The sequence below is a fragment of the Onychomys torridus genome, chromosome 6 (genome assembly GCF_903995425.1).
Source record: "Onychomys torridus chromosome 6, mOncTor1.1, whole genome shotgun sequence".
Classification (NCBI taxonomy): Eukaryota; Metazoa; Chordata; class Mammalia; order Rodentia; family Cricetidae; genus Onychomys; species Onychomys torridus.
Window position 1 is genome coordinate 47,450,998 of NC_050448.1, and position 24,396 is coordinate 47,475,393.

At 42.3% G+C, this 24,396-nt stretch overlaps 1 protein-coding gene across 4 annotated transcripts in view; it reads right to left on the minus strand.

The window, feature by feature from the left end:
* Nucleotides 1-5,015: 5,015 nt before the first annotated feature.
* Nucleotides 5,016-24,396, minus strand: part of B3galnt1 (beta-1,3-N-acetylgalactosaminyltransferase 1 (globoside blood group)) — a 29,395-nt gene continuing 10,014 nt past the window's right edge. For 3 of the 4 annotated variants that reach the window (XM_036190926.1, XM_036190925.1, XM_036190927.1), the window contains exons 3-4: nt 9,773-9,838; nt 5,016-6,528 (exon numbers count right to left, since the gene is read on the minus strand). In XM_036190926.1, coding sequence (XP_036046819.1) covers nt 5,436-6,431 — 996 coding nt within the window. In that variant the 5' untranslated portion in view covers nt 6,432-6,528; nt 9,773-9,838 and the 3' untranslated portion in view covers nt 5,016-5,435. The remainder of the gene's footprint in view (nt 6,529-9,772; nt 9,839-24,396) is intronic. The other variant, XM_036190928.1, reaches the window with a different exon arrangement.

Here is a 24,396-nt window from a genome sequence, read left to right on the forward strand (position 1 = left end):
CTGAAGTCAGTCCCTAAAACCCATCTGTACATCAAAACCTTGCTGAACCTCGGTGTGCTTGGAGCTACTTAGAGCTTTTCATTTCTATCGTGTATATACTTGTCTCTTCATTTCTACTGTTTATACTTGTCTCTGAGAGACGTGAGAAACGAGGCTGCAGGGGGTCTGGGTGGAGCTCAGCAGGTGGCAGTGTGGTCACTCAAGATGCATGGCGTGTCGTTTGGTCCCTTTGGTGTGCTGGATACAGCTGGCACTGTAGAGATTGCTGTCTTCACGCAACACGAATTCTATGTTGTATACAAAATGAACGGCTAAAAGAGAAAAAGTAAACACATTAAAGCTGTTAAACTGTATGCGCCTACTATTCTTTTCCTTGGACTAAACTCATTTTCTGTGCTAATGTCGGTTTGGAAAATACATGGTTTGGGGTTTTGCTGGCTTGGGGTTCTACTGAAATAGCAGAAAATCACTCCATGGGTGGAGTACACCTAAACATAACAGAAGCATTATTGTGTATACACTGTTCTGCCTGCAGGCCAGAAGAGGGCGCCAGATCTCATTATAGATGGTTGTGAGCCACCATGTGGTTGCTGGGAATTGAACTCAGGTCTTCTGGAAAAAATGCCAGTGCTCTTAACCAATGAGCCATCTCTCCAGCCCCCAGAAGCAAGTTTTTAAATGCATACAAATGTATGCAATGTAAGTACGTATTCTTAACACAGCTTTATCTAATAACCAATATTAGATAAGTGTTAGATGAATTACAGATACATGTAGATTGGACAACATGGCATAATGTAGCCTAGAAAGTTTCAGAGCTGAACATCCATCTGCAAAGATTTTCACAAGATGCACAAGAGCACTGTGGAGTGGTGTGTGTGTACATGTACATTCGATGCTATTTGTAAGGATTCTGAAGATTAAAAGCTAAACATGAACAGAACCTGGCATCTAAATAAATCTCAGCCACTGGGTTGTTGAATTTAGACTTGAGTATTACAAATTGAATATATAAAGCATAAAATGTAGCCTTTGATTGTTTTCTTCTTTTTCATTAAAGACAACATGAGCCAGACACAGTAGTTCACACTTGTAATCCTAGCACTTAATAAATTGGGTGCAAAGAATCATAAATTCAAGGCAAATCGGCTCCCTAGCAAATCTTCTCAGTATTAGTAATAGATTGTACACAGTGGAAACTGCACCTCCCAATTCTGGCCTACCACTTTCTCCAGGTAGGATTTTTTCTAGCGGAAATGAAAAGTATGCTATGGTATCTTTGTCACTTGGGTTAGAATACATGGGAGAGGTTTCCTCGCCCAACTCTGATGGACTTGCTCGTCATTCACTAAGGTGAGCTCCATAAGCAACTGTGAAACCAGGGGAAATAGGTGGGGCATGTGTTTGCAGGAAGTCCAAGGCAGCCATCCTGGGTGGAAGGGTGGGCTCACAAGCTGTCTCATGATCATCACAGTTCAGGGCAGCAGGCTGGAGTCCACGTGGAGAGGATGCAATTGCAGACATGTAGATCGGGGCAGGCAAGGAGATTAGAATCTGCAGAGATGGAGGAGGGGTTCAAAAGTTCACACATAGTCCCTCCTGAGTCTTCAGCTACTCAGGGTTGGGGTTGAGGGGAACAATAGAAGGCCTAACTGAAGTGCCTGCTGCAGGGGTGAGGGCAGGAGAGAAAACAGAGTTAGTTAAGCATTGCTAAGGATTATCAAGTTCCGACCACATGACTGGCGAAGCCTCATTAAGACACTGCTAACACCCAGAGACCATGCTTCCGAAGTGCACACCCCACTCTGGGCTAAGACCCGCTGCAGGCTTAGTCTACACGAGCTTAAAATGAACTGCTGGCAAGTGCTACAAGGGGGACAGCTGGAAAACTGAGCCGGCAATTCTGGGGAGCATGGGAAATCTCTTAGGCTCTCACTGACTGGCTTAACTCTCAAAACTCTCCTCTACAAAACACAAAACAAGCAAACAACCCAAGTCCACGCTGGTCAGTGAATGACTAAAGCCACTGCCCGGAACTTAAAACTCAGCACTACTCAGAGGAAGAAAACAGTCCCGGGTGGTTGCCTGTTTATGGCGTCACTCCCACTGTTCAAGCCAAGCTCCCATTCATAAATTACCACATGGAAAGAAGCAAGAAATGTGAGAAAAACAATAGGCAGGGGCGTCCAACCCCTCTCAGCCGCAAGGTACACTTTGATAGCCGTAAATGGTTGAGAGTTAACAGTAACTGGCTCAGCTGAGAAAACAGGCTCTCAGCAGAAAGATGGAATAGTAAAAATTAAAACACTGTAAGCTGGCTGTGGGGGTGCACACCTTTAATCCCAGCACTGAGGAGGCAGAGGCAGAGGAATCTCTGGGAGTTCGAAGCCAGGCTGGTCTACATAGGAAGGTGCATTGCAGGCCGGCCAGGGTTAAACAGAGAGACCCTGCCTCAAGGAAACAAACTTTAAATGTTAGAATATAAAACACAATAAGCCTAGAAGTAACTGAAATAAAAAAGGTGCTTGCTCTGTTTATCAGAACCAATAAATGATAAAGGCAGCAGTCACGAGTATAAGCTGGGACAGTAAAGAACCCACCGTAAAGGCAGCTCCATGGTTAGCAGGAGGTTCTGATCGTGGATAAGAGAGATTACCAAGAGCAGAGAAGACAGCCGACCTGGTGGGAGGGCTGCAGGTTATGAGGGTTGGGTTGCAGAGGGAGGAGGGCAGGGCAGTGGGACAGCCTGGGAACTAGCATGGGGCTCTGACCTGTCCGGGTTTGTTTGGGGTCACAGAGAACTAGAGGCCCTCTCTGGAGGCTGGAGGGCTGTGAAAGCTGACTAAAATCAAGTAATGGCTTTTCCTGGCAAACAGAAACCCAGTCTGCTCCTCTCCCTGCCTCTTCTCTGCTCCTGTAGCCCTGGCAGTCTCCCCCAGATGGCTCTTGGTAATCTCTCTTATCCACGATCAAAACCTTCCTCCTAACCATGGAGCTCCCTTGGTGGTGGTTCTTTACTGAGCCCCAGCTTACAATTTCCACCAGTGTTTTTTTCCTTCTCTCTGTAAGAATGATGTGTTCTAGATGGACACTGCCCGTCAATCTGTGCCCTGGTATGAGGAGACCCTTGGCGCAGGGTACTAGGCAACAACTGGCAAGCAATGTGAGCTTAAAGAACACAGAGTGGTCTCCACACACTTGGGGGTCTTCTGAGACTTGGAGGTTACAGCAGCATAATCACACCCACTAACCAGGTGCCAGGAGTCACAGGCTCGGGGCCGGAAGAGAAGCAAAGTAGACAGATAGGCAGGCGTGTACAGAAGCGTGAATGGTAGGCTGCTACAGACTGGACGGACCCAGCCAAATGGCAGGCTCCAGCATTAAGCTTTGCTATGGCCCAAGGGTTTAGAAACTGTTGGTTTAGATAACAGGCAGAGGCTGTGGTCTTTTTAAGTTGATAAACATTCATAAATGTTCATCTATTTATTGAGAAGGTAAGAGGGAATGTGTGTGCCATGGCACACATGGGAAGATCAATAGACAACTTGCTGGAATCAGTTTTCTCTTTTCATTATGTGGGTCCTAGGGATCAAATAAGGTCATCAGGCTCAATGGCCAGCATCTTTCTTACCTGTGGAGCCAGCTCACCAGCCCAGAGGTGGTGGTTCTAATAATAAAACTAACATTTACCAGGTAAAAAGCTTAAGGTTATGAAATATGCAGTTAAAATAAGTGTAATAGGTATGATCACTTTTCATAATCATTTTACAGATCTTGAGGAGAAAAAAAAAATCCTTAGTTTGGAAGGAACAATCGTCTCAACTCTGGGTCTGGCTTTTCTGAAACTTAGATTGCAGAACACATTATTTTATTTTAAAAGTTCTCCCTAAAAAATTTTTGATCTCTTAACATCACAAACCTTAATATAATCGACAAAACTGATCAATACATTCATATAAATAAAATCACTTCCTCCATCAGTACCAACGAAAACCACTCCTCTGTGGACATGGGCACAGACTGGTGACTCCAGGGAGATGGTCACAGGCCCATTCCAGGGAACCACACAGCATAGCAGTTTCCACACAGAATTTTGAATCAACCACCACAGGAGCTGCCTGCAGTTTTTAAGGTTATATTCTCTGAGGAAGGTTTGAACTCTCAGTACTAGATAACTACTAAGAAAGGAGTTACCTGACCTTCATCAACTCTAAGAGAAAGCTGCAGAATCCCAGAATCTGGGAACAAGGAGTCTTCTTTCCTCCCGTAGTAACAGGTCCAACAAGGAAATGCCAGCCCAGGAACTGAAATCACACTCCACTTCTGACTATGTTCAGTGGTGAGCTAATAACAACAGAAGTGGCTTTTCTTGTTTTTAACTCTTTATTCACAACTTGATTGCCAGGTAGAACACGCACTAGGTGAGTTAACAATGCACCTTGTATCTCCCACCTTCCCTTTCCACTTAGGTATTATCACAACATCTAACACCATCAGGTCTAATACCGTCTTAGCCTCTTGGGCCTGGAGGAAACACGGCCTGGAGTTCTGAATTATTCCCAGGTTCTGTGGAGGAAAAAGGAAGTGACATCTAGGAACACTGACTACATTTTAAAAACGGTACAAAAGCTCGCATTCTCTTGCTTGAATTCTCCATATTTCTACAATAAAATATGCAACAAAGTTCAACAGATTACTGACAGTCAGCAATAAGCTATGATGTCACATTAATGGGACTTTCAAAGTTAAACTGATCAGTGGGGTAAACAAAACAAAACTCAAACATGAAAGGTGATTCACTATATAATACTGAAACCACCATAACTTTTAAACACTTAGAAAATTGAAGTAACATTAAATACTATTTGATAACTCTGAAATACCACACTGTCAAGTATTTTGTGAATGAAAACAATACAAATAAAATTTTCTTCAGTATAACTTCTTTAAAGCTTTCTACAAGAAATATATATGTGTGTGTATATATGTGTGTGTGTGTGTATACATATATATATATATATATATATATATATATATATATATATATATATATATAAAACAACCACTTAAGATACACACTGAACCATTATGTGACTAGACTATCTAATAAATACAACTCCATACTGTTTTGTTGCTGTGGGTTAGTTAGCTTTTCTTTCAAGGAAATCTGAAGAAATTCTAATCTATAAACTGAGTCATCCAGACTGTCTGTTCCTTTGACTTTACTAGCAAAACCCTTTGTCTGCTGTATGTTTAAGTCCTCTATCACTTTTGAAGGATCACGTTAAATTTTGTGAAGACAAATCACTTGTAAGTTTATGCCATGGAGCTCTGGTCTCGGTATGCTCTACGAGTCTCAGTTAGGAATCCAGCACAATGAATTCTGACCCGCTCTCCAAAGCATCCTCCCTTCCCTAGAAGTATGAAGTATGGCCTTAGTAATGGCATGTAGTGTTCCTCAGCATAACCTGCCAAAATGTGATGATTTCCTTGGAAGAAAAGCCATGGGCTGCAATCACCCGTCTGAGCTGACACACATCCAAGTGGATTCTATAAAGAAAGAAAAGATTGGTGTCTTCTGGAATATGAATGTCCACTTTTAACAAATTCAAACAGATCCCAACATAAACATCTTCAAACTTGATGGGCTTCACGTGACTCATCATTTCATAGATCCTTGGCACTAGGTCACCGGACATAATGTAGCCCAACCCACTACAGTAGGGAGGAAACACCTTGAAAGGGTACTCCTGATATGAAATATGGTTTTTCTGGAAAAATCCTCTATAGGAGTAGTTATCAATTAGGGGGTAACCTGTGAAAAACTTCTCTGAGTAGTTTAGGTTTAAAAGATACTTGACTAAATTGCCGGTGTTGATGAAAACATCAGTGTCTGTTTTCATGACATACTTGGCATTGGGGCAAAATTCAATTACCCACCTGAAAGCCATAATGGTTTTCAAGGTCAAGTTATTATATGTGTCTAAAAAATCTTGCCGTATAATATCTCCATAGAGAAGGTGTTCATCTTCCAAGGACAGCGCTAACATTTTGTCTTCCCTTTCAGCCTGCTGGCCTAATAAGAAAAATGTAAGAACCTCATATCCCCACCAGGACTTTTTCTCACCCCAAGTAACTCTAACTGCTTGTCTGGCTTTCACATCTGAGGGACGCGAGGTCACCAGGATGACCAGGAATGGGTTCTGATGAGAGCAGTTGGGGTGTTCCCGCAGTGTGAAGCGAAAGTCTTGTCTGTAAATTGGCTCGTACTCATAAAAGTACATCCAGTTCACACGCTCAATGACATTGTAGTGGGGAAGACTGAGGTACCACATCACCAGGAAACTCAGCAGGGACAGCAGCAGGAGGCTCCACTTGAGGGATCTCAGAGACATCCTAGTGGGAAGAGTAGTCAAGACAGCCGGGGCCATCCACAGCAGCTCAGAAGTATTGAAGGCACAGGTTGTACAAGATGGAGCAAAGGCTGGGTGAGTGTCCACCACTTCAACACACTTCAGTTGATGTCATCTAGTCAAGAAGAAAGAATGGAGAAATAAAATTCCAATCAAAAGTAGACAGCCTGGCCTAAGGCTGCCTGGCTGCATTTAACACACAGATGAACCACCACCCAGAGGGGCACATCAAGACCCAGGTTAAAATAGACCTAGGAATCATTTTCAAACAACACCTCTCGTTCAGTTCAAATAGTTGTAATCCCAGTTACCTAGGAGGATGAGGCAAGAAAAATCACAAGTTTAAGGCCAGCCTAGGTGACTTGGAGAGACCTGGTCTCAAAATTAAAAGTAAAAAGAAAGATGGAAGCTAAAAATATTCAACAAACAATTAAGAGCTAGAAATATCCACCTTTCCGTTCTTGGCTCATTTTACTCTATGTTGCTTTAAATGCCAGGATTCTAACCTTTTATAGCTGAATAATATTCCATCTTGTAGATGACCACACTGTTTTTATCCACTAATCCATCACTGGACTCTCCAACTGATCCCATAGCTTGGTTATTATACTGCATTAAGTAAGCTGGCCTTGCCTGTCTTTTGAAAGCATTCTAAGCAGGACTTCTAGACTGTGTCCAATTCAAGCAATACCACTGCTACCAATTTATCCTAAAAAATTAATCAGAAAACTGTGTGGGTCCTTTATAATACAGAAAATATGATTTAAAAGTCTATCACTAGGAAACTTTGAAGTGAAATTATGGCTCCATCATTCAACAGGGTATCGTCATTCATTACTTGCAATTTTGTTTCCCATAATTCCTTCATGTCACTGACTGAAATATGGAGCAATATACATAATGTAGTCTTCCTTTGAAAGGATAAAATGATAAACACCTAGTAGTCTATGTGCACATATGCAGAGCAAGGTATCTGCAAGGATATGTCCACCAAGTCAATGGTCTTGTCTTTGGGGTCCTGGGAGATCTCTCTCTTCCTTTCTGTATTATTGGATTATACATACATTGCTTTGGATTTCCTGTGTTAGTAGTGTAAATAAAAACAAAGCCAAAAAGCTACATTTTGTGTCTGCGTGGCGCCAAGTTCCACTAAGTGTACTGACCCTGTGGAAGCCTGAATGTTGACCTGTCCTAGCTTCCCTCCAGAGGTGTGACAACGTACAATTCAGGGCATTCTGTCAATTACTAGTTTCTATTATTGTAATACATAACATTTCAATCCAGGGAATGCTGTGTAAAGCTCATTTGGATATACACATATCTCACACTTCGCCATCACACCTTGTTGAGAAATATGGGTTTTATTGTACCTATTTTGAAGTGAATTTTGGAGTATTCACATGAAATACAAAGAATATTCTCAAAAACACTAGGATTCCACTCCCAGAGATCTACCTGCATTGGCCTCACCTCTGCCTTCACCCCCAGTGCTGTAATTAAAAGCATGTACAGTCATGCCTGACTATTCAAAGATCTCTTTTAATATGAAGAAAACTAACTTTAAGAAAAAACAGAATGCAAGAAGCAAAGGTAAAGCAAGAGGTTATTAAAAGATACCAAAGACTAGTCACAGCTAGAAGAAAGGAAATAGACAAGGAAGAACAAAACTAATGTTTCCATTTAGGGAAAAAAGGATGAGTCCAAAGCAGTGGTTCTCAACCTGTGAGACCTGACATCTTTGGGGGCTGAATGACCCTTTCGTGGGGTCACCTAAGACCACCGGAAAATAGATATTTACATTATGATTCATAACAGTATCAAAATTACAGTTATGAAGTAGCAACGATTTTATGTTTGGAGGTCACTATGGCATGAGGCACTGTATTAAAGGGTCGCAGCATTAGGAAGGTCGAGAACCACTGGGCTATGGAAAGCTGCCGGTTCAGCTGACTAAGCGCTTCCACACGAAAACTGCCTCCTCGGTGACAAGATGACAGAAATACAGCAACACATTCCTATCCTCCTGTCTCTGAGGAGGCAGGGCCAGGAGGAGCCCTGGAGCTTGGCCAGCCCCATCAGTGAGCTCCAGATTCAGTGGGAGACCATCTCAAGGAGAAAGGTGAAAGGGTAATACTGTAATTCAGTGGTAGATCGCTTACTGAGCAGAATACAGAGCCCTGAGTTCAATCCCCAGACCTACAAAATTAAAACCAAACAAAATCTCTGGAAAAAAACAAAGTAGAAAATAACTGAGGCAGACATCTGATGTCAACCTCTGAGCTTCAGATAGTTATACACTAACCCCAGGGTCCCCCCCCATACACTCAGTAAACTGTACACATACACAAAGTGAAATGAAAACACCAGGTAAAAAGGACACAGTGGTGGGCTGCAGAGATGACTCAGTTGACAAGATGCTTGGCATGAAGCATCAAGTCCCGAGTGTAGATGTCCACCACTCACAGAAATGGCAGGCACAGTGTCACATGTTTGTAACATACTGGGGTGGGGGATGGCCAAGCAGATTTCTTGAGCTCGCCAGCCACCCAGTCTAACCAAACTGGTGAGCTCCAGGTTCAGTGAGGGAGCCAGACTCAAAAACTGTGGAGAAAAACTGAGGGAAAGTCCTGATGTTGACCTCTAGTCTACACACATCTGCATACACACACACACACACACACACACACACACACACACACACACACACAGAGAGAGAGAGAGAGAGAGAGAGAGAGACCTGCCTCCCGGCCTACAAAAAACATTATAAATGAAAAACTCTACACACTTTGTTCAGTAGGAATAAGGATAATGATAAAAATAGTATTTGGCTTAAAAAATGTATGGAATACACACACACACACACACACACACACACACACACACACACACACACACTGTGCTGGGAGAGATGGCATAGTGATTAAAAGCACTTGCTGCTTTTACAGAGAACCCAGGTTTGGTTCTCACCGCCACACGGCTCACAACCATTGTAACTCCAGTTTCAGAGGATCTTATGTCCTCTTCTGGTCTCTGTGGGGACAGCACATGCGATACACGTTCATACTTGCAAGCAAACACTTATGCCCGTAAGATAAAAATACTAAATAAAATATTTAAACTATAAATACAAATTTAAAGAAATTTAACCGGAATATATATAAACCTTCAGCATAACCGGTAGACTGGCTATGGGACATACACCTTCTAAGCTGAATGAGAGAAAAGAAACAAGCCAAGTAAGCCACCTGTTATGGGGAAGATGAGAAGGAGAGGGAAGCAGAGAAATGTATGGCAAACAGAAGACACACAAGACAGCTGCTGGAAATGCAAACACACATCAGTATGAGACAATAGCTCACCTTAACCACGGGGGCTTTCACGGCTTGGCCTAAATTTCTGCCATATGCTACTTACAAGGCTCACACCTAAAACAAAACACAAAGTGTTTAAAACTTAAGAAACAGGAAAGTCTGTACCAGGAAAATGCCAATCAACAAACTAGGTCTAGAGTCCACAGCTAACCATTCACATCATGTACTCTACCTGAGTAGCATGTAAAAGAAACCAAGAAAATTTGTTGCTAACAAAGTATTTGGAACAATTCTTTATAGCCACTGTGTGTGTGGGGGGGGGGGGGGGGGGGGGGTGGATGTGACTGCACATGTGCATGTCAGTGTGTAAAGGCCAGAGTTCAACAAAAGCACCCAAAGAAAACATAACTTAACAATCATAAAGCTACATTAAAACAACAACAACAACAACAACAACAACAAAAAACGCATCAGTGTGGGGAGCCAGACCGACCCAAGACTTCCTTAGTGGTCCTGAGGACCGGGAGCAGGCGCTTGGCAAAGCTGGTCTCGGGCTGGAGCCAGCGCTTCAAAGGAGTCAAGTTTGGGACTTCTAGAGACCCAACTCTTCCCTCTGGGTTGTGGTGATCAGTCCTTGGGCAGCTGTCTGAGGTCGTCCATGTTCTTTCCCAACACTGTCTAACTTAGTTCTCTGCTGACCTTGCCATTTTTCCTCCTGCAGACAGTATATATGAGATAAAAAGCTGGGTGGTCGTGGCGCACGCCATTAATCCCAGCACTCAGGAGGCAGAGCCAGGTGGATCTCTGTGAGTTTGAGGCCAGCCTGGGCTACCAAGTGAGTTCCAGGAAAGGCTCAAAGCTACACAGAGAAACCCTGTCTCGGAAAAACAAACAAACAAACAAACAAAAAAGAAGCTGTACTTAATAAACCTTCTTGGGCCAGGTGTGGTGGTGCCTGCCTTTAATCCCAGCACTTGGGAGGCAGAAGCAGGTGGATCTCTGAGTTTGAGACCAGCCTGGTCTACCGAGCAAGTTCTAGAACAGCTAGGGCTACACAGAGAAACCCTGTCTTGAAAAACAAAAAGAAAAAAAGTAAAAGCTTGTTTGGCATAAGTTATCAGCTTCTGCAAGACCCCCTGGTCCCGGTTATTGCTTTTGGCTTCTTTAGTTCTCATTTTCTCTATTTCTCATCCCTGCTGCTCCCACTCAACACCTCATTGTTCGGGATCCTTATTCCTGCTGGTTTGGGACATGACAGTACAGTAAGAAAGCCTGAAATATCGGTTTTTAAGTCCAATCCCACACCATCCAGCCTCCCAAGTGCTGGGCTGACAAGTGGGTGTCGCTCTGGGCGTGAAGATTTTCCCTGGATCTCTCCAAGTGCTACTATAGCTGAAGTCTGTCCCCACCAAACCCATGTTGGGGCTGGGTCCCCAGTGTAATGGAATTTAAGTGATGATGAGGAAGGAGCTCCATCCTCACAATTAATATAGTTCCTAATGAAACGAGTTAGTCATCTCAAGTTAGCAGTTACAAGTGGGCCCTGTGCACACATGCTATTGCCTTGTGCTTTATGTAAAACAGCATACAGACCCTCTTAGGAAACCAACTCATGCTGGCACCATGCTTTCTGGTTTCTAGACCCATGAGCTAAATATATCTGTTTCCTAAACATGACCTAGCCACAAACAGTTTGTTCTAGCAACAGAAAACAGCCAAAGACACTAATAGATATATCCAGCAATAAAAAGTAAGGGTGAGTGGTGCAGAGCAGATGAATATATATATATTTCTTCTGTAGGATATTCATTAGCATCCCAAAGAACTTTTTGATACATTGGGTCAAAATATGAAATGTCATTACAATGAATACTGTTTCTTTTTACTTTTTTCAAATTTTATTTGTTTTAATACGGATATTTGTGTTTTAATTTTACATATCAGCCATGGGTTACCCTGTCTTCCCCTCTCCCACCCCCACCTTCCCCCCAGCTCCTCCTCCCCATTCCCATCTCCTCCAGGGCAAAGACTCCCCTGGGGATTCATTTAAACCTGGTGGATTCAGTACAGGCAGGTCCAGTCCCCTCCTTCCAGGCTGAGCAAAGTGTTCCTGTGTAAGCCCAAGGTTCCAAACAGCCAGCTCATGCACTAAGGACAGGTCCCAGTCCCACAGCCTGGATGCCTCCCAAACAGTTCAAGCTATTCAATTATTTCACTTATCCAGAAGGCCTGATCCAGTTGGGGGCTCCACAGCTTGGTTCATACTTCATGTGTTTCCATTAGTTGGCTATTTGTCCCTATGCTTTTTCCAATCTTGGTTTCAACAATTCTTGCTCATACAATCCCTCCTCTTTCTCACCAACTGGACTCCTGGAGCTCAACCTGGGGCCTAGCCAAGGATCTCTGTATCCATTGTGTGTACCACATTTTCTTAATCAATTCTTCATTTAATGGGCATCTATGTTGTTTTTAAGTTCTGGCTATTACGAATAGCGCTGCTATGAACATACATATGAGCATGTATCTTTGTGGTATGACTGAGCATTCCTTGGGTATATGCCCAAGAGTGGTATGAATGGATCTTGAGGAAGATCGATTCCCAATTTTCTGAGAAACCACCATACTGATTCCCAAAGTGTTTGTACAAGTTTGCATTCCCACCAACAGTGGAGGAGTGGTCCCTTTTCTCCGCATCCTCTCCAACATTGACCGTCCTTAGTGTTTTTGATCATAGTCATTCTGATAGGTGTAAGGTGGTATCTCAGAGTCGTTTTGATTTGCTTTTCTCTGATGATTAAGGATGTTGAACATTTCTTTAAATGTCTTTCAGCCATTTGTGATTCTTCTTTTGTGAATTCTCTGTTTAGCTCTTTAGCCCATTTTTAATTGGATTGTTCAGTATTTTGATGTCTAGTTTCTTGAGTTTTTTATATATTTTGGAGATCAGCCCTCTGTCAGATGTGGGGTTGGTGAAGGTCTTTTCCCATTCTGTAGGCTGTCTTTTTGTCTTACTGACCACATCTTTTGCCCTACAAAAGCTTTTTAGTTTCAAGAGGTCCCATTTATTAATTGTTGTGCTCAGTGTCTGTGCTGCTGGTGTTATATTTAGGAAGTGATCTCCAGTGCCAATGTGTTCAAGACTACTTCCTACTTTCCCTTCTATTAAGTTTAGTGTAACTGGGTTTATGTTGAGGTCTTTGATCCACTTGGACTTGAGTTTTGTGCATGGTGACTGATATGGATCTATTTGTAATCTTTCACATATTGACATCCAGTTATGCCAGCACCATTTGTCTCCAGGATCCTACTGGGTTTGAGTTCCTGCACTGGCTTCTCTTGATGGACCCGTGATTCAGTATATGTAAGCCAAATAAACAGACCCTTTCCTTCCCAAGTCACTTTTGATCATAGTGTTTCATCATAGAAATAGTAACCCTGAGACACATATGCCACTTGGCAATCCTCAAACACCCAATACAGGCCACATTCTTTACCCACAGCATTAACTCCAATGATATTAACTCCAGAAGTATAACTTGAAAAACACATGTTTTAAAAAATCTATTTAGGGCTGGAGATATGGCTCAGTGGTAGAAAGCTTGCCTAGTGTGTGTGATTGCTCAGCTCACCTTCCAGCAACACACACACACACACACACACACACACACACACACACACACACAATTACAAATACAACCCATAAACTTAGAGAGTCTCAATCACATTGTAAATCATTTTTTAAATCTGTAACTGAACATCAGCAATGTAGTACATTTCAACAACTTAGTGGTTCACCAAGTCTTATTTTGAAAATTATTTCCTGGTGTGGAGGCAGCAAGTATGTTTTTCTGCTTTATAGAATGATGCACTGTTTAAGGAAACAATTCTAGTTGATAAGGAGATGGCCTTATTTATAGAAAAACTAAAGTTAGACATATATTTGAAATCACAGAATTACAAAACTATCATTTTACAGCATCTCACAAAGTTGATTCAAGTGCTGATAGGAAGCAGCATTTTGTTCATCCAATGGAAGGCTGGCTGAGTGAGTAGGTATATGGTGCTAAAGAATCCCACAAAATTCTCCTTTTGTGTAAGTACTGAAATAGTACAAAGCTCATGTTGGGCAATGAGGGTGTGAAGATGTCACCACCCTAACCTGACCAACTATGGCAACCTTGTAAGTGACAGGAGAGCGCCTGTCTCCTTATGAGAGAAGGTAAAGTGTCCAGTGTTACTTCTGATGCATCCTAGCCAAAACTATCTACCAGTAGTCTAATGCAATGTTACAAGAGCTGAGATGACAGAGCAAGCTAATGAACACCACGTGAAAGTAATCACACAAAGAGTGACTCTGTGAAACAAGCAGTATGGTCTCCTGCTAGAACTTCCATGACTCTATAATCGAAGACTCTAGACTCTAACAGAACAAGGACACACAACTGTGATGTGTGGTTCTAGTTTGAGTCCCAGGGAAATCTGAAGACAGTCTAGGCAAGAGGTTTTCAAGAAGTATAATTCTGTTTTAAGCATGGTAACATTAATTACAACAGAGGGAAATGTCCTTCGATAAAGACATGTAGTAACAGCCATGTGATGAGGTATTGCTCAGCTGTAAAGTGGAGCTTTGCTACATACGTTAGCTGTAAGAGTTCCTGATGTGCATGAAACTCAAAAATGTCAATTAAAAGAAGCCAGATACCAAGCACCACACATTGTATTACTGCATTTTCATCAACTATCCAGGAAGGGAAAGTCCTGTAGCAGTGGGGTAAGAAACTGCTGTACTTTTGGTTTCCATTGCTGCAACAAAACACCATGACCACAAGCAAGTTGAGGAGGAAAGGGTTTATTCAGCTTACACTTCCACAGCACTGTTCACTACTGAAGGAAGTTGGGACAGGAACTTCAACAGGCCAGGATCCTGAAGGCAGGAACTGATGCAGAGGCCATGGAGGAGTGCTGCTTACTGGCTTGCTCAGTCTGCTCTCTTATAGAACTCAGGACCACCAGCCCAGGGATGGAAACACTCACAATGGCCTGGGCCCTCCCTATCAATCACTAATTAAGAAAATGCCTTACAGCTTGATCTTATGCAGACATTTTCTCAACTGAGGTTCCTCCTCTCAGCTGACTTTGGTTTGTGTCAAGCTGACACTGAGCAGCCAGCACAGTAGCAGCGGGTAACCTGAAAGGGGCCTGAGGGGAGGGAGAGATGATGAGAGTTTCAGAATTTGAAAGTGGAGATGGTTCCATACCATTAAACTTAGCAACACCACCACATTGTATACCCAAAATAACTTATGACTGTATAAATTACACACCAATAAGGCTGCTAAAACCTCAAGTTTCCTGTATTTAAAAGCCATACATTGTTAGGAGTGCCAGGATACCTGTGTTTATTTTTAAGTAGTTCAGTAATAAGACAATTAAAGAGTTAGATTCCCTTCTGCATACTTTTCTGATGGAGTACAAAATGGTTAAGACCTCTATGGACCATGAAATGTACCTTTTTGTTGATGGTCAAATTTATTTCACACACAGTTGTGTGTGTCTGAAATGATGTGTTTTTACAACATAATCCACTGCAACACTGCTAGAGAAAATAATTATAAAACCCAAGTTATCACCAATGAGGGTGTATGACACATAAATCCAAATGTGGAGTATTACACAGCTATTAAAAAGGGAAAGAAAATACCAAAGATACCCTGTGTATATGGTATGAAAAGACTTCTAGACAATGTGAAGTAAAGAAAATAGAGGTGTAATAAACAATACTAACACTTTTACAATTATTTCTCCTGCATGCATGTGTTTGTGTGTGTTCGTGTACTCACATACACATGGAAGTCAGAGGACAATTTGTGGGGCTCATTTCTCTCCTATCACATGGTCTGGTTTTTCAGGCGTGGTGGTAAGGGCTCTTACCTGCTGAGCCATCTCTCTGACCCTATCAGACCAACTTTTGTAGTAGAAAGGAACAGACATTTTAAAATATATTTATGTGTGTGTGGTGGTTTAAATGAAATGGCCCATAGGGAGTGTCACTATTAGGAAGTGTGCCCTTGTTAGAGTAAGTGTGCCCTTGTTGGAGGAAGTGTGTCACTGGGGGCAGGCTTTGAGGTTTCAGATGCTCCAGCCAGGCCCAGTGTCTCTCTCTTCCTGCTGCCTGCTCATCTGGATGAAGAAGTCTCAGCCCCTTCTCCAGCACCATGTCTTCTGTGCACTGCCATGCTTCCCTCTACAATGATAATGGACTAAACTTCTGAACCGTGAGCAAGTCTCAATTAAACGCTTTCCTTTATAAGAGTTGCCGTGATCACAATGTCTCTTCACAGTGATAGAAACCCTAAGACAATGTATATTAGAAAAGTAACAGAAAGATATATGTGGTAGATGGAAGAACAGGGTAGATCAGAAGAGGGGTGAAAGCAATACTCTCTAATTCACAAGTTGTAAATGCTTTAATAAGTTGCTTTACTTATTCTTTATATATATATTGTTTGGTTGGTTGTGTTTTGTTTTGTTTTGGAGCAGGGTCTTGCCTTGTAGCTCTGGCTGTCCTGGAACTCACTATGTACACAGGTTGGCCATGAACTCATAGAGACGCACCTGCCTCTGCCTCCCAAGTGCTGAGATGAAAGGCATGTGCCACTATACCTGGCTATAACTTTATCTATTTATCCAATGTACTATGATCATGCTCACACCCTATTACCCTCTGTTACGCCCTCTCACTTCTGCTGACCCCCTCTTCTTCCCAACTAGTCTACCTCCTCTTGCTTCTTTTTAACCCACTGAGTTTAATTAGGGTCATGTTATGAACATGGTAGGGTGACATTTACTGGAATGTGGGTAACTCAGCTAGTGGTTACACCACTTAAGAAAATAACTCCTGCAACCGCTCCTCTTCCTGCAGTAATATTAACTGCCAAAGCTCTTCCTGGAAAGGCAGGGAGGGCGTCGTGAGACCCTCCCCCATCCACGGTGGAATGGGCCTGATGTGCAGGCATCGATAGCATATGTTCATGATTACAGGCACCATATCCCTTATACCTAGCCTTCAGCTCTTACAAATTTCTTGCCCTCTTCCATAATGCATGCCAGTGTCTCAATCACCATCCTCACAGAAGGAATTGGCATCTCAGTTACTGAGCCCGAAATGTCTACCCTCTTCCATTTTCTGCTCATTCTCAGATGCAGCTGCCTCTAATCCACAGATGTAGCAGTCTTAGAAGTGCCTGGGACAAAAACATCTGGAAGTAATTCAAACAAACCTAAACTACTTTTTTTCAATGGAGGGTTTCTCTGAGATTTCAACATGCATTCTCTAAGGATATAATATGCAATGTTTATCAAATTATTTACACAAAGAATCTATTTTAGCTGTCAGTGTCTCTGACAGGGAGGAAACCATTCAGAGAAATCTGGTCCTGAAAAACCTTTATACACTGAAATGGTTTCTATTAATTATTTTAAGTAATAGTTTGAAGTAAATGCAAATTAGCTCAATTACTTTGATGTGTTTCAATAAAATTAAACATTTATTTTCCCTGTGACACAGCAAGTCCATTCTAGTAGAATACTTACATTAATGTGTGTGTTCAAAACACTACCAAGTAATATGTAAGCAGGGTCCAAGTCTGCATGATAGAAGGATCCTCCCCAAATAAACAAGGCTCCTAACAGCATTCTGTTTAGGCCAACTCCAACAATACCCTCTTGCAGTTGAAGTGATAAACACCAACAGCATTGTTACTCACAAGGAACCAACTGCTATCTGGTGTGCTGTCCCAGGGACAAGAAGAGCAGACACTGTGCTTCCCATCCATACTAGGCTGAAAAGCAGACAGTGGTAGAACACAGACTGCGGGTACCCCAGGGGATGAAACAGATGTGAGAGGGCTGAGGGGATGCTCTAGTATTCCAGTCATGCTCTGGTCTTTTGTCTATGTGGAGCTACACGAGTGTCCTGTCCTTTCATTTCAGGACTCACACCTAAGTCACACCTGAGACCCTAGCAAATTGTTCTATCCAGCTGTCACTGTCACAGTCAGTGTAGACAGATGTCTTCATAAACCAGCTACCTCAGGGCCAGCTGTGGTGACAGGAGCTCCACGTTGTTCCAACCAGTTCCCATTATGAGAGCCTCATCAACGGATGCGCTTTCCTCCCACCTCAACTGGTGAGGAAACAGGGCTCAGGCAGAGCCACAGACTCATATGAGGTAGAAAAATTCAAAGAGGACTCTGCATGTCACATTTCAGGGACAGCAGACCTCAGAAGTCTGCTGCCTGACCACTGTTTCCTACCCTATAGGGGTCCTTGTGACCAGAGCAACTGTGGGACATGCTTGTGCATTTCTTAAGTAAACAAGCCATGGCACACACAGTAAGCAGCCTTGCAGCCTTTACGAATGAAGACTAGAAGTTTCCACTCTCAACCTGAAGTGAGTTATTTAACAATAACTAAGTCTTATAGATATATTTTATTTCACATCAAACACCCTGAGCCCTGAAAGGCTGACCGGGAAGAAGACAGGGAAGGGAATGAACAACTAAACCACAGTACAGGCTTTTGTGCAGAAAAAAAGCTGGGTAAGAATCAGGGTCCAGCATCGACTTCCAGGCTAGAGTAACTATAGGTAAGAGGAGGTCAGGGAACTTGGAAGGTTTCCTTTGGGGCCATGGTCGGCCATTGCCGGGACAGCCAGTAAGTCCGTTCAAGAATGGTAGGCGGTAAACATCTCTTGCAGTCCACAGCATAGACTGGAAACCAAACAACTTTAGTTTTGGTAGTTGTCACAGTTCAACCAAAATGGAGGTTTACAAATGACATGACAGTCCTTCTTTTGTTTGTGTTAGACGGGTGAAAAAGAAGAAATGGCCATCATTTTTGTAATTGCCTTTTGCTGGACAAGGGCAGTATCCTAACCAGGAGGACTTGGGCATCTTTGGTTCCAGAAATTCTGAAAGAAGATGCAGAGAGAGTGTTGTCCTTTTTCATGGCTTCAAGCCAGCTACCTAACATTTTTCCTTCGAAACATGAGACTCTAAAACCATTTAGGAGATGGACATGAGGTCACTGTGGCCATCTCCAACTGACATGGGAGCATAGAAGGAGTCAAGGTCTCTACTCTTGTTGACTTTTATGCACTGGAGAAATGATCAAGGGGACAGACAGATATGGAATTTGATGCAGGATCAACTCTGAGATGTGGTGTTTGACACGGTCTTAGTCTGATTTTATGTAAGCAGGAGACACATTGGCAGAAATATCAAGAATATACAAAGAGGGATTCTTTGGGGTTTTTGTGTGTATGTGTGTGTCTAAAATATGTAAATATTTTAAAAATTCTTTATTTTCAGTTAGGAAAAGTATCAGAGTCCTATAATCTGATTATACCCAGAAAGGATGTATTATTCTATCTGGCATGTTAGTGGGCCATTCTCGGGTTTATTTAATAGGGAAGGGAGGCCTTTAAGGCATGGATCATTTGTCTATATTAAAGTGTATTTTATACACACACACACACACACACACACACACACACACACACAATCAATTATTTTAATCTTTGGTTATACTTTTCTGCTGGATGTTTAAATTATAAAACTAACCACTTTCCCATCTTCCTTCCTTCCTTCCTTCCTTCCTTTCTTTTTTTTTTTTAAACTGTTATGACCACTTGAATATCTGATCTCCAGGGGTCACTTGGGCTTGAAAGGAGCCCTGGCTAGAAAGAAAAGGGCACATGTGCCAGACACTGCAAAGGTTTAACCACCTAGTACTGATTGCAAATGGTGCCTCCTCAATGCAGATCCATTATGCCTATACCAACTCTCCTCTTGGCAAAGTGTGGCAGTCTCTTGCCTTTTTGTTTGTTTGTTTGTTTGTTTGCTTTTCAAGACAGTGTTTCTCTGTAGCTTTTGGAGGCTGTTCTGGAACTCACTCTGTAGCCCAGGTTGGCCTCAAACGCACAGAGATCCGCCTGCTTCTGCTTCCTGAGTGCTGGGATTACAGGCGTGAGCCACCACCGCCTAGCGCCCCCCCCCTTTTTTTTTTAAACCAATTTTATCATCTGTTAGGGATGAGTTGAGGCCTTGCTGACTGGGGCTTTCACTGGAAACCATGCAGGCATCTGCTGTGTTGACTCTCCTCTTTGCAGAATGTTCACTGCTTAGGACCCAAATTTCAGGGTCTCCATGGCCTCTCTGAACAAGAGGAAAGGTAACTTGTCAGGGCTGCAGGATCCTTTGAGAGATGTTCCAAAGTCACCCAGGACCTAGTTGACTTTGAAGGCCAATGGTCAAAAATATTAATCCTTTTCTGCTGTCCACAGAGGTTCAGGTCCAAACATGGCTACTGAGCACCCAGGTCAGTGATGCCAGTCTGGTCATTTTAACTTTTGTGTAACATTTAAATAAAACTGAAACAAAATGCAAACATTTTAAAATAACCTTGATTAGACATACATTTGTGTTCCTTTGAGCTAGTCCTCATAAATGCTACCTAGAGTAGATCAGTATCTTTTGAGAACTCTATTTAGAGATTTGATTGAACTTTGGCCTTTGAAATTTTAATAACCTTTAATTATCATACACTTACCATCTCTAAATATCTTCTCTTATATATCTTATGTAATTTATTCCTTCTATAGCTTACCTAGGCTTCCCATCTTAACTTGGAACAAAGCGTAATCATACAGAAATCATTTTTATTAAAAATATGTTTATTCCTACACCCTTTTCAAGACTTAATGTTGGGTTCAGAGAAGCCAGGCTAGACCGAGGACCTTGAGCAAAAGCAGAGAAAAAGTGGGACAAAGAGCACTTTGCCTAAGGCAGAGAAAAACAAGCCCAGATGTCAGGCAGAAAGGACAGGCATTAAGACACAGAGAGCCAGGCTCTCCAGTCTCCCATGGGGTACAGCAATCTCAAAAGGGCTGTGGCAGCTGACTCCCCACTGGTGGAGGCCTGTCTGGCACGCGAGAACACCTTAATGACAGGACTCAGCATCTGTGTTTTTCCCTGTCTCAGCTCTGGGTCCCCATGACTTTTTGTGGGCCCACCAAGTCCTGCTATCTCCAAGTGCAAGCTCCCTCATATTGGAGACACTGCTGCAGAACTTAAGTTCCTTCCTTTAGAAGACAGTACAACATTTATTTCAGACGACGGCCTTCCAGACCAAAGGACTCCTCCACAGAGGTCCAGCAGCACCTCCCCTTGGTTTGGTTACAGGACACACCGACCTTATCACCATAACACAGGACCTCATCACAAGAGACACTTAGAAAACATTATGTGAGTGTAATTTTCTTTGTAGTGCACTAGAGTTAGCAGGAGACAAACAGATACAGAACAAGAAAAGGTGACCTGAGGCATGTAGTCTGGAAACCATTTCCCAAGAAGGCCCACAAGTACATTCAATGGAGCAGAGTTGTAGGCAGAAAGAAGCAAAGAACTATAAAATCTCGCCCCAAAGAAGGTGAGTTCTTATCTTACCACAAGGAAGAAGAAAGTCCACTCTAACTGGAAACACCAAAGTAACTCAGTCTTTCCTCAGCTTCCAGGTCCTTGATTTTATAAGCCTCTGATGTGGGAGAAGTCCGTGAAAAACCATGAGGGTTGAGGAAGTGTGCCCAGGGTCTCTGGCTTGCCATCTTTATTATCAAGAGTATTTTGTCCAAATGGTATTACAAAGAGAATTATTTTGTTATTTGATCTCACCCACCAAATGGATGAGATTGTGAACAAGTCCTCCAAGCACAGAGTCCATGGATAACAAGACTGAGTGCTCAGTGAGGAGGGAAGGTTTGTTTGGTAAGTCAATAGGACCAGGACAAGGCAGAGAGATTACATAAGCATCTTTGTGAGCCTGGTCACACTTTCATAAATGACTGAACTTAGAGATTACAACTGATCCTAAAGTCTTAAGAAATCAGTGGGTTTGGGGATTTAACTCAGTGGTAGATTGCTTGCCTAGCAAGCACAAGGCCCTGGGTCCGATCCTCAGCTTAAAAAAAGAAAGAAAAATCAGTGAGTAGGGCAATGGACTCAGATATAAGCACAGTAAAGGACCCCAACTTAATGCCAAGAATTCTGGCAGTCATCAGGGTCCTGGAGAAGTGAGGGGTTTACCAAGGGAATGGAATGAGATGCAGAGGTTCCAGTAAGAGCATGAGTCCAGAAAGGAGGGACCAGCACCCCAGGGGGAAGCCAAGAGCCCAGTATAGAGAAAGGCCACCAGACTCTAACAGTATGGCAATGCCTAAGTGGCCTCCAGAACTTCCACAGTAGGACAAAGCCTGAGTGGCCACCAAGATGGTGGGGAGAAAACAGCTACAAATGGCCATGGCCTGAGCATCTCTGAGGTGACAGAGATTCTAAATAGGACAGTAAATGACAGAACAGGTGCCAGAGCAAGGTATATTTATAAGAGGCCAACTTTCCACTTTTAGGGAAGACAGGTTTTACCAAGGTTGCTGCAGATCTCTTGAAAGTTAATCCCATTACATAGTTTTGAGTGTGGGTCACCAAAGTGTTAAGTCACATATAGAAGATAAGAAATGGGCTAAAAAAAATAACTAAGACAGCCCAAGATCGTTTTAACTTTGGACTTGAACAGTTTTCCTCAGCATACCTGCTGTCTTAGTTACTACTCTATTGGTGTGAAGAGACACCATGACCAAGGCTCCTCCTGTATGAGAAAGCATTGACTGGGACTTGTTTGCAGCTTCAGAGGTTAGTCCATGACATCATGGCAGGAAGGTGTGGTGCTGGAGAAGGAGCTGAGAGCGACACCCTGATCTGTATGTAGACAGAGGGACACAGAGACAGATGGACACTGGGCCTGGCCTAGGCTTTTGAAACCTCAAAGCCCACTTCCAGTGACACATCTTCTCCAACAAGGCCACAACTCCTAATCCTCAAGTATTGCCACTCTCCAGAGACTGTACATTCAAATATATGAGCCTAAAGGGCCATTCTTACTTAAACCTCCACACTTACCACTGGAATTCTGACAACAAAGATACAGATTCACTTTAGTTCTAACCCAGGCACTACAGAGCAGTATTAGATTTAAAAATAAAAAACATACTGTTTGAAAGAAGCACGTGATAGCAGATGAAGGAAGACAGCAGGTACTCTCATTGAGACTAGAAGAGTTTAAATACAGCTACCTCCAAGTGGTTCAAGTAAGGTAGGTCTGTGTAGACTTGGAGGACCTAATACTGTCTTTACCTGCAGTCCCTCCAAATGTCAGCATCATTTTCTCTTTGAGAAATATACCTAGCAACCTTTTAAACATCTCTCAAAAACAGTAGGATTTGAGAAATATAAAGTACAGTCCTGTCCTTAAAAAACAAACAACAACAACAACCAAAAAAAAAAAAAAAAAAAAAAAAAAAAAACCAATTAATGAAACTAGTTGTCTTTACTCCCCAGACACTTACTATGAAAAGTTTCCAATTTATTAATGATACCAATGTTTCTCTATCAATCTGGAGGGCTAGGGATGACAGGTATCCTAGTTAGGATAACTACCACTGTGATAAAACAGCATGACCAAAAACAAGGTGGGGAGGAAAGGGTTAATTTGGCTTATGCTTCCACAGCACTGCTCACTGAAGGAAGTCAGGATGGGAACTCAAGCAGGGCAGGAACCTGGAGGCAGGAGCTGATGCAGAGGTCAAACAGAAGTGCTGCTTACTGGCTTGTTCCTCATGGCCTGCTCAGCCTGCTTTCTTATGGAACCCAGGACCACTAGCCCAGGGGTGGCAGTGCCCACAATGTGCTGGGTCCTCCTATATCAGTCATTAATTAAGAAAACACCATGCTGCTTGCAGCCAGATCTTATGGAGGCATTTTCTCACTTGACGTTCCCATGTCCCAGATGATGCTAGCCTGTATCAAGCTGACACAGAACTATCCAGCACAACATTTACAACCTAACTTTGTATAACAGGCCCCATTTATAAACAGGTATAAGGCTCTGGCCAGTAAAATAACTTTAACAATTATTCTGTAATTTAGTAGGCATGTCCCAAGTGGAAATAATTTCTATAACTTTTTTTTTAGTGTTACAATAGTGTCCATCTAGCAAGTGATGGCTCCACCCAGTGGGAAATACCAACAGCATCTGAAGAAATCTAATCACAGGTTTTATATATCTCATTTAGTAAAAGGATAAAACAAAACCATCTGTTTTTTTTCCTAAAGTCAATTTTTGATAATAATGATCCTTTAGAGATTTTTATACAAATTTTTACCTGAAATCATATTAATTTTTAACCAAAGATATAAAACTCTTATATTTAATAAAGGAAAACTCAGGAAGTCACATTATTTCACAGAAGTTAGTTATTATCCCAAATACACTATAGAAGAGCAGTACTATCAACAATGCATTCATACTGTATGACTCAGGGTTCTGAATGAGTGAGGAAAACACCCAATGATGGCTTCCGGCCTCCACATGCATGCATATGAACTTGCATATGACCACACACACAAATAGATAAAAAAAAAAACAAAAAAACTTAAAAACACTTTGTGAATTTTATTTTCTGTTCTCTTCAAGAGAAAGTGAAGTCTGGTAAGGAAAAGACATGGCTCTGAGGTGTCTAGCACATAGTATGCACTCAGTGCAAGGTAATACTGTGTAAT